The following is an 11,346-nucleotide window of genomic DNA, read 5'->3' on the forward strand; positions in this document are numbered from 1 at the left end:
CGGAAAGTGTTTCCCTCCAAATATTCCCGCCATTTTTCACTTCCCCAAAAAGAATTAAAAAAAAAAAATAGAAAGTAAAAAACCCTATCAAACAACTTTCCGCTTTCATTCATTCATCATCATCTTAGTGGATTTTATCCGATAATTAGTATCAGGTAATTCTTCATCTTCTTCTCTAATGTCTCTATATATCATTTTATAATAATCCTCGTCTTTTTAGTGTTTAACTTTTTTTTTTTCATCGTAATTAATTAATCTAGGTTAGTAATTGTATGTATTTAGATTTATGTTATATTGTCCTATAATTAGGATTTTATAAGGATCAAGTATACCTTCGCTATACAAAACATGTTATTTTGCTTTACCAATAATTTCCCCTATATTATTGTAGAGAATTTCATCGTGTTTGGATGTTATTGGACAGGATCTTTTTTTTTTTTTTTTTTTTTTTGGCCATGTTTATGCATTGTTGTTATCATTTAAAGAAGCTCGATACAATCGACTTGCATACTAGATTTTAAAATGTCACCTACTTATTAGTTACTTCGAAATAAGTAGCTCGTACAAAGCCACTGTAACCGAAAAACTAAACAGACAAAAAATTCACGAGGCGTTGAAGTGACAGATGCGTTTCACTAATCACTCTCTTGTTGGTCACCTACTTAAAAATGAAGATAGTAGGGGGATCGGAGGGAAACTCTTTTATGTAGTCAGATTGTTTGAGCATAGTGAGAGTATCTAGGTCGCGTTACTAGTTGTACGATACATACGCAGTTAGAAAATGAAACCATAAGTAGTTAGGTCTTGTATTTATTTCACATATTTGGATTTTCTGTTTTGTCAGGTTTTTAAGTTGAAGTTAGATAAACTAAAGATGGGAGAGGCTGAATTTGGCTGCAAAAAAGGAGCGGAAGCTGTCCTTAGAGTTCCTCCAAACTCATCGGTCCCTATTTCCTATCACCCTCTCTTTGGTCCACACGAAGACTTGCTTCTCCTCGAGCTAGATGAAAAGCTTCTTCCTGATGTCATCAACCAAAGGTAATAATGACTGTAATCCCTATTTTTTTTTATTTTTTTTTTCATTTGCCGTCTTATACTTGAGTTGAGTGCATTTTCATATTCAGAGTGAGCTTAAGAGGACAGCCAGATGAGGATGCAGTTTTTTGTACACAATCAAAAACCTATGCGATTAAATTCGTTGGGACCTCAAATTCTGTGTTCCTTGTACCCCCTGCAGACCAATATACAGTAAACGATAATCCAGAAGATTGCAATGAAAATGCTTCCGGCAGTGATGCACCACATGCATCTGTCCTTAAATTGGCACCTGGAACCATGGAGTTGGTTGAGGTTGCCCCGAAAATAGACAAACTTAAATCACTAATTTCCGAAAATCCATACAAGTTTGATGAAGACTGTGAGATGTACGATACTGGTTTGTATCAATGGGATGACCTTACTGACAGGGTTCAAGCTAGCGATGAAGAATTAAGGTCTGCGCTTCGCACCCTTTCAGCTGTAGAGATTAATGGATATTGGAGAATTGTTGATGAGAAATACATGGATCAAATTCTTAATACGCTTATTAATAACTCGTTAATAAATGAATGGTCTTTGAGTGCACTTATTGAAGAGGAGGTGGTTGAATCTTTGGTGAATGATGGATTTTCAAGTGTTATTGCACACCATTGTTTGGAAGTGTATGGTTGTAAAAGAGATGGGAGTGAAGAGGGTGGTAACAATGTGTGGGAATTAGATACGAGACGGGTTTGTGTGCATTTTGCCAGAAGGATATTAGGTGGTGGAAAGATGAAAATTGAAAGTTTTATGGAGGAATGGAGTGAGAAAGTACCTCGAGGAGTGATGGTTAGTGTTGACATGTTGGAAGGGGAAGTGTTGATAGAAAAACTTGGGATCCAATCTTGGGTTTATGCTTTTAGTGTTTCTTCTTTGCCTTCAGACCCTGCAAATCGTTTCTCCAGGCTCTTTCTAGAACGGCCCAAATGGGACTGGAAGGATCTACATCCATACATCAGGTCTAATCAATGTTACTGTCTGCTTGTTTTTCTGTTTCATTACTATATTTTGTTTCCCTATTTGACTAGAGGTGGCAAGATAGGCTGGTTAGCTGAGTTGGTAATCAGTCAAAATGGGTTTAGGTTGAAATGCATCGTTTTTATCAGTTCCTGTCAGGTTGGATTGATAAAAAAAACTTTTCATTTTCATTATAAATTTTCAATATATAGTTAAGGCAGCATATATCATGGAAAGTATTTTTCATCACAATTATCATCTAATCTTTGAAAATAAAAATGTAGAAAGTTGTGTGCCTTGAAAATATATTTCAGGAGACTCTCAGCTCGTCTGACCCATTCAGCCCATTCACGGTCCTGCTAAATATTTTATTTGACCCATTTGGGATCAATCAGAAACAAAGTAACCTATTCATAATTAAATGGGTCAAAATTGATACTTCTGATTTTCACTTTTGAGTTCAAATGTCTTCTAAATTGATGTGGAGCTATCAACTTTTAAGGAAAGTTCAATAATACATTGCAAAATAAACTGGAGCGTTGGTGCTGTTTAATTCATGATGCATCAACCTTGAAATGAAATGTCAGAGGTTGCGTTTGGACCAAAAAGTGTTCAAACTGTTTTTCTTTTGGAGCACAGTTCAGGTTACAAAAATATTATTAACACAAATTTATGTTTGTGTTTCCTATAGGGATCTAAGTGTCCCAGGACTGACTTCAGATGGTTTACTCCTCAAGTACACTAGAAGGACTCAGCCTACTGCAGATGCTGAGCCTGTTTTCACTGCAAGATAACTAGGTGAGATCTCTTTTAAGCACCTAAAGTAGTGGTCCTACTTTTGAGGCTACTCAATTTTAGGATAGTCTTCTGTTAAATATCACACCATATATATTTGTTGGGGTTGATTCAAATTGTAATGAAAACTAATATTGCAGTTTAAATAGACTCTTAAGTACTTAATATAATTTAAAGCTTTTGGGTTCAAGTTTTGTTTCAAAATCCCAGCCACTACTAAATAACGGAACTAGAAGGCTGGTGCAAGTACATATAAGCAAGGCTGGTGGTGTTTGAAAATATTTAGTGGTGCACACATCACCATCCAAACTAAAAATGTAATGAAATGGCATATTGGAATCCCAAATTGAGTCCCAACAGGTGCCCAACATCAGGAAGCATGTTGGTTTAACAGGTTATATTTGTCGTCACTGTGGGAACCTTCTCTGTTTAGTACATAATTATTCTGATAAGCATGATTGTACAATTGATTATCACACCTTCTAGGGACGCCATGGTCATAGACAACCTGATGGTTAAGGGTCATAAGTTTCAAATGGTTGAAGGGAGACAACACGCATAGTGTTATGTACCTGCAATTCTGCAAGTCTCTAGTTATTTTTGCTCTACATGTCGATAAACTGTTAAATGTGGTTTCAAATGCCTTCATTTGAATTTTTGTTGATCCCCGTTGGCCATTGGCATATGGCTCCCATTCTCATTCTTCCAGTATTCTTATAGTTGGCTTTTCACCTGATCACTTGTGGATAAAGATATTGTTGGAATATGATCACGTAAAATGAACGTATGTCCGAAAAGTATTTAAGCCTACGGGGTCACACCTCAACGTGAATGTAACTATAAATTGATTAATATATTAAATGTAATTTATTAATTAATTTGATCACGAAAAACTAACGGAGGTTCGTTAAAAGAGTTAAAAGTTAACGGTACTTAACTAACGGACTTAACGGAGAAGAGTTGGAATTAGGAAACAATTAGGAAACCCCTCTAGAATGTTCTAGGGGTGGGGGACGGTCGACTAGGGCCTCAAAACCCTCAAGACTTGGTCATTAAGTTTCCTAAACACTATAAATAGAAGCCTAGGTTAATTGTTTTTCACACACAATTAATTAGGTTTTCTAAAACCCTAAAATCTCTTATCTCTCCTTCCCTCTTGGTTCGTTCGACTTCAACAAGAAAAAAAAGGGGTTTTTGGTTTTTGCTTGGATCGAAATTAATAGCTAGAAACAAAGGGTTGTTCGGTTCGTGATCAAGTACTAGCATACATACGTTCTAACGTTGAGTGTGCAATCGTAGAGAGGTTAAATTAAACCTTGTTCTTGTTTCAATCTCTCCATTATAAGGTACATATTCTATACTTTGGTTAATTAATTAAACTGCATAGATCTTGTCTTCCGTTGCGTGCTTTGTGATTTGATTTGATAATAGTTATATAACCTAACAGTGGTATCACGAGCCTACTATGTATGTTTTTTGATTACCAAAAGATCAAAACTTGAAGGGAGGTTAGGGTCCTTGATTTAAAATTTTCGATTATATATATATAGTTAAATTGATTTTGTAATTTAATTACATTATTTAAATATGAAAAAAGTTTTAATATATATATATATGGATCGAAATTTCCGGAAAAATATTAAAAAAAGAAGTTTTTTTAGGGTTCCTAATCTAAGTTTTGATTAATTACATGTTTATGTGATAAGTTGTATGTAATTACATGTTGTACCTTTAATTTTTAATGGTTAAAAAGAAGTAAAAATCATGAATTTTTCATGCAAATCATTCATGATTCTTACTTAGATATATTGATATGCATTAGGGTTTATTATGCTAGATAATTGAAGAATTAATTGTGTGACAATGTGATTATGCTTTGTGTGATTTTCTGTTTGACACCAGTTCACTAAAACGAGCATAACTAATCAACCGTAATGAGTTGGAAGTCGAATTTTGGATAGTAGATGCATGACTCATAGGGCTACAACTTTCGTGTTTTGTGCTAAGCCCAGTTCGGCCTTCTTCAGGGCCAGAATTGGTCAACAAGCTGCTGGATTTTCCAGATCAGCATCTTGTAATTATGGTAGATAAATCTGTTATTATATTTTTGGCTTACGCAATCAAGGAAACTTGATGTATGTGGTCTCTTTCCTTATGAAAGAGGAGCCAAATCTTATACCATAGTGACCATAATTAGGTTGATTACCTTAATTGTTAAGTTGAAATTTAGTAAGTTACCTTAAATCGTTAAGTTGTATATTTAGTAACTTACCTTAATTGTTAAGTTGTATTTTTTAGTAAGTTTATTATTTTGCATATTTATTGAGATATAAACTGTGATGCAAAATAGTTTTTGGAAAATATAAACTTGACTAAATTATATCGAAATAGAGATTTTTTAATAAAATTGGAGTCTTACAACCTTGAGATACACCGGCTCACCCATTTGAACAAACTCTAAGAGAGATATAAGTCGGAGTGCGCTAGCCTTCTAAAAGGGCGGGTTTTTAATTGCGTTCATCGCAAACCTTTGCCCTTGCGCTTCTTTGTGCGTTCAAATGGAGCTACCGAGCTCTCTTGTGTTGCTAAGACTATACAAATGATTTTATTAAATATTATGTTTAGAAGATATGCATGAATCTTCGAAACATAACTTTTTGATCACATATCAAATTGAATGACCCAATAAACTTAAGGCATTTGCCATCCAATTTGTTAAGGACACATGGGGTCGTTGTTTTACTCACTGGTACACAGTGGTGAAATGACGATTGCATGGTGAAACCCATTCACTGGTACACAGTGGTGGTCAATTTTGCATGTTCTTAGTTGGACGACTTAAAGCGAGTTAAGCAGTGAGACCTTGACCCGTGGCAAAAGATGGGACAAAACATGACTACAAAAGATCACTTGATGAATCGAGCGTCTTACGTTGGTCCCATACTTTCTAAGAATTGCACTTGTAATGCAATTATTGCTCGTCACTTACCTTTTGAGTGCAATCATTTCTAGCAGATCAACTGATGAAATGGTTGCATGTCAATTGGATCCTAGCCTTAATGAAATTAATTATTTATTTTATAAACATTGGGTAATTAATTTCTTAAGGATTTATTATCGAAAATACCGATAATTGAACTTGAATCTGTTTTGTAAATGGCAACAAATCCTTCACAAAACATACACCAATCGGCTTTCAGGTCGATGCTAGAAAGAGAATTCTAAAACCAATTTCAATGACTGTTTTTGTCAATAGAGAATTGTTCTAAGAGTTGAAAAGAAAACCGGTGTCATTGAAACTCAGATACCGCTATTCCTAATGTGAATGTCACTGCTTTGCAGTTGGAAGCATAAAATACTCGGTACAATAGACATATTGAGGTTGCTATTTGATGCTAGAAGCATGTCTACTGAAAGACTATGTCTGATGGTAGAAGAAGACGTTGTTGGAGATCTCGATGAGCCTCCGAATTTCGAAGCTGCATTATCAGATCCGGAATCTGACAAATGGCTTGAAGCTACGAAGGTGGAAATGAAATCCATGAAAGACAATCAAGTCTGGAGCTTGGTTGATCTTCCACAAAATGCTCAAACTGTTGGGTGTAAGTGGATCTTCAAGAAGAAGACGGACATGGATGGAAATGTAAACACCTATAAAGCTCGTCTCGTGGCGAAAGGTTATACTCAACGTTTCGGTGTTGATTATGAAGAAACCTTTTTTCCAGTTGCGGACATTAGAGCTATTAGGATTCTCTTAGCCATAACTACGTACTATGACTTTGAGATATGGCAAATGGATGTTAAGACTGCCTTCTTAAATGGTTACTTGGATGAAGAAGTCTACATGGATCAACCGGAAGGTTTTATTGATCCGAAACATCCCAACAAAGTATGCAAGCTTCAAAGGTCCATTTATGGACTAAAGCAAGCATCAAGAAGTTGGAATAAACGGTTTGATGAAGAAATCAAAAGTTTGGTTTTGTTCAAAATCCCGATGAGCCATGTGTATATCGCAAAGCTAGTGGGAGTAATGTTACTTTCTTTGTCTTGTATGTCGATGACATATTAATCATAGGAAAACACATTCCAATGTTGCAAGATGTTAAATCCCATCTTGGAAAGTGTTTTGCCATGAAAGATTTAGGAGAAGCGGCATTTATTCTTGGAATCAAGATCTACTGAGATAGATCAAAGCGGTTGTTTAGATTAAGTCAAAGTGCTTATATTGATAAGAATCTTGAAGCAGTCTAAGTGTGGGTTTACACTCATGCAAGGACTTAACTTATCTAGCAAGAGCAGTGTTTCTACACCTAATGAGGTGGAGCGTATGCGAAAAATCCCTTATGCTTCGGCTGAGGAATCTATTATGTATGCGGTAAGATGCACTAGACCTAATATTGCGTTCGCGCAAAATATAGTTAGCAACTATCAGCAAAATCCTGGATAGGATCATTGAATTGCTGTAAAGAATATTCTTAATTACATGTGTGCTACTCTAGAGTTATTCTTGGTGTATGGAAGAAATCCTGATCCAGAATTCAAAGTGAATAGATACTGTGATGTTGGATTTTAGACTAATAAATGTGATTCAAAATATCAGTCGGGATACGTCTTCATTGTTTAAATGAAGGCACGGTGGAATGCTATAAGCTAAAAACCACAGTTGTCATACCTACAACAGAGTCTGAGTACATTGCCGCCTCAGAAGCTGCAATGGAAGCAGTCTGGATAAGGAAGTTCACTAGCGGGCTTGACGTGATCCTCTCGAGTGACTTACCTAATGATATGTACTGTGATAATACTGGTGCATTAATCATTGCCAACGAACCCGGAGTTCATAAAGGTGCCAGACATTATTACTCAAAGTTCACACAGATTTTAACTTAGCTGATCCTTTCACAAAAGCTTTGTCTAGGCCCAAGCTTGAAAGGCATGCCGAGGGCATAGGACTTAAATTAGCTAGTTATTTCATGTAAATATGTTGTTCGTTATATTGGATAAGGGATGTTAAACAATTTATATTTTCATAATGAAATAAAGTACTTGATATGTTTGATTTCATTCAATATTAAATTGTGTCCTATATTTGCATGTTTAATCCTTGAATATTTTATTATTAAATATTCTAAATTGTCCATTGTCGATTAATTATATGGGAATATAATTAAACAAAGACAAATGTGAGTGATTGGTTATATTCTTAGAATATGTAATGGATGGTTCCCACCAAACTCACATGATATCCATAGCGGATGCATATCGGACTACCCCACTAACAAATTATCACTTTATGGATCATCGTCATTAAGTGAAATTCGTAAATGGTTACTTTTATTGATCCTTTGACTTGAGATACAAGTAGGTCAGCATGTATGAATCGCACTTACTAGATGTAGTTCTAACTCACCTGAATAAGGGGGTACATAAAGCGCTATTTTCAAAAAGTATCGTGAAGTATGATGACTGACACGTGTAGTCAATACAGGATTTGTTCCTTCAATATACCATTGGTGCCCTCATTCGACTAATTAAGATGTTTGCATGGCCGTGCCCAAATAAATCCAGATTGTTCTCGATTATATTTGGTAATCATTAATTAGTTATAGAATGAGAAACATAATCGTTAAATTATGAAATGATCTCGATCCATATTCATATTTAACAAAGATATCTGAACAAAGGGATAATAAATGTCTTAACCATTTAAACAGTACTTAAATGTTTTCGGGAGCATTGGCGTGTTGCTAGACGCTTACCAATGTTATTACCTTCATTCGTTACGAGCTCAAGTGGGAGCTGTTGGAATATGATCACGTAAAATGAACGTATGTCCAAAAAGTATTTAAGCCTATGGGGTCACACCTCAACGTGAATGTAACTATAAATTGATTTGATCACGAAAAACTAACGGAGGTTCGTTAAAAGAGTTAAAAGTTAACGGTACTTAACTAACGGACTTAACGGAGAAGAGTTGGAATTAGGAAACAATTAGGAAACCCCTCTAGAATGTTCTAGGGGTGGGGGACGGTCAACTAGGGCCTCAAAACCCTCAAGACTTGGTCATTAAGTTTCCTAAACACTATAAATAGAAGCCTAGGTTAATTGTTTTTCACACACAATTAATTAGGTTTTCTAAAACCCTAAAATCTCTTCTCTCTCCCTCCCTCTTGGTTCGTTCGACTTCAACAAGAAAAAAAGGGGTTTTTGGTTTTTGCTTGGGTCGAAATTAATAGCTAGAAACAAAGGGTTGTTCGGTTCGTGATCAAGTACTAGCATACATACGTTCTAACGTTGAGTGTGCAATCGTAGAGAGGTTAATTTAAACTTTGTTCTTGTTTCAATCTCTCCATTATAAGGTACATATTCTATACTTTGGTTAATTAATTAAACTGCATAGATCTTGTCTTCCGTTGCGTGCTTTATGATTTGATTTGATAATAGTTATATAACCTAACAGATATTACATATATGCTAGTATTTATATATTGTGTTGTGTACTTGTGTAATTCATTGATTAGGAATTTAGGATATCGCTCCCATGTCTATAGATTAATCAAGTGTACTTATGATATAATAAGCCAATACCTTACCAGACTACCAATATACTTTTACCACCCCTCAAATCTTGGATTATGCAATTAATGAGTGCTAACTCGTATGTGTAATATCTTTATCTACCTCCAACTCGCACCTTGTAATGGTGTCCGACCTTTGCCAAAGTGAATCTAATGGCAGTCTACCGTCACAGGTAAAACTGAACCGTTTACAAATTACAATTCATCATTGAAGAGTCGTATGAGGCAAAATTCCTCTATAAGACTAAAGAGTTTTTTTCTTTCTTATGAGATTATGAGAGCCCAATGAGATTTTTCGAAAGCAAAAAGAGGTTTGGTTGTGATTAGAATATAAACAAGTCCTTGTTTCATGGATTTTTAGATAAATAAATGATGATGGATAAACTTAAGGGCAAATTGCACTTAATCTAATTTAATTTAGTTTAAAATTTTAGGTATTCATTGTGAATACCTTTTAGCTTATGGTTCAATAGTTGAAATACCATCCCTTTATTTATGAGGTCGTTCAAGCTTTGGGGAGGACATAAAGAAATCCTTTTATGAGGGTTTGGTTTGGGTATACCCACGTTCAAGTATGAGGGGGCAGGGTTTACCCCAGTTGATCGTTGTGTCTTTAGGCGGATTAATAGGGGTTTTCCCCCATCGGCTATTTGAAATAGACATTTCTATTTCGAGGGAGCTCTCTAGCACGGACCCGGTTAAGACAACGAATGTTAGACTTTCCGCTGTCGAATCGCGACATGAAGTTTCCAGCGAAGTTCACCTTTAAAAAAAAAAGCTTATGGTTCATACTTTCAAAATATTTTTATATTAGGATGGAGTAGAACTTCGGATATACTTGTTTAAAGATCATATTAGAGACAATATAAACTACAAAATAATGCAAAATAAAATATGATTAATAAAATATTTGATGCAAAGGGCAAATGGTTATAAAATATCACTCACTAGCAAAACTACCATTTATGTCACTTGCCATTAGTTTAATCTGTTTACGCACAACATTAATAAAACATGAGGAGCCAACCTTTTTGTTAATGGGACAATGATTACAAAATTGAATGATAATATTGAAGAAAAAAGTAATTCGTCATACATTAGATGTAATAAATAAAATAATATTCTCTAGATAAGTGATTTAAATAATCACATTGTGTAACTATTGCATTAAATTAATAGTTGTCTTCATCCAACCTACTAGAAACACAAAAAGGTAGGCAGTCAACACCCAACTCCTCGTAATCCGCTCGGGCTCATCAACTATAGAACTGGTCCAACCCGGCGTCTAGCCTGATCGTTGACTCGACGAGACCTGAACAAATATGCGAGTCGTTATGTTCAATATATAGACTAGCCATTCAGGTCAGGTTTAAATAGACGGGTTATGACATAGTCGATGCAACTTAACATCGTATCGAAACAGCACCATATTTTTGGCAAACCAGCTTTTTTTTTAAGTTGCTTAAACACATCTGAAAAATACGTCTAAATTTTATTTTAACGCTCAAGAGTAATCAATACATAACTGTTCGCATTTTCCTGTTTACACGTACCTTGGTCTTTTCATTAGTAATAATGTAATTTAACTATTTAAGGACGATGTTGGTTTCAAATCAAACAAGTCGACCCAAACCCGGCCTTATCATTTTCATCTCATTCCATATGTTCGTGCAACGTTGATGGCATTTTCATTTCGTGTCAAGGATTATCAAATCCAAACTACCATATGCCGTGACCTTTTGTCCAGGCCATTGTAGTACGTGTGTCGCTTGGGGCATTATGACTTGACGTCATCTTCACGTTCCTTATTATTCTGTCATCGTCGATGCGATGATCTGATTTCACAAAAGCCTCCAAACAAGTAGTAATTACTAATTAGTAAAACATCGACCAACAAACATCCAATCTCTTACACAAGCCATAAATCTCAATGAACAAAAAC

At 35.3% G+C, this 11,346-nt stretch overlaps 1 protein-coding gene across 1 annotated transcript; it reads left to right on the top strand.

The window, feature by feature from the left end:
* Positions 1-139: 139 nt before the first annotated feature.
* Positions 140-3,019, top strand: LOC122598500 (sister chromatid cohesion protein DCC1). Its single transcript, XM_043771093.1, has 4 exons — positions 140-155; positions 845-1,038; positions 1,125-2,036; positions 2,726-3,019. The coding sequence occupies exons 2-4, from the start codon at positions 875-877 to the stop codon at positions 2,826-2,828; spliced, it is 1,179 nt and encodes a 392-aa protein (XP_043627028.1). The 5' UTR covers positions 140-155; positions 845-874; the 3' UTR covers positions 2,829-3,019.
* Positions 3,020-11,346: the final 8,327 nt, after the last annotated feature.

This window comes from Erigeron canadensis, chromosome 4 (genome assembly GCF_010389155.1).
Source record: "Erigeron canadensis isolate Cc75 chromosome 4, C_canadensis_v1, whole genome shotgun sequence".
NCBI lineage: Eukaryota > Viridiplantae > Streptophyta > Magnoliopsida > Asterales > Asteraceae > Erigeron > Erigeron canadensis.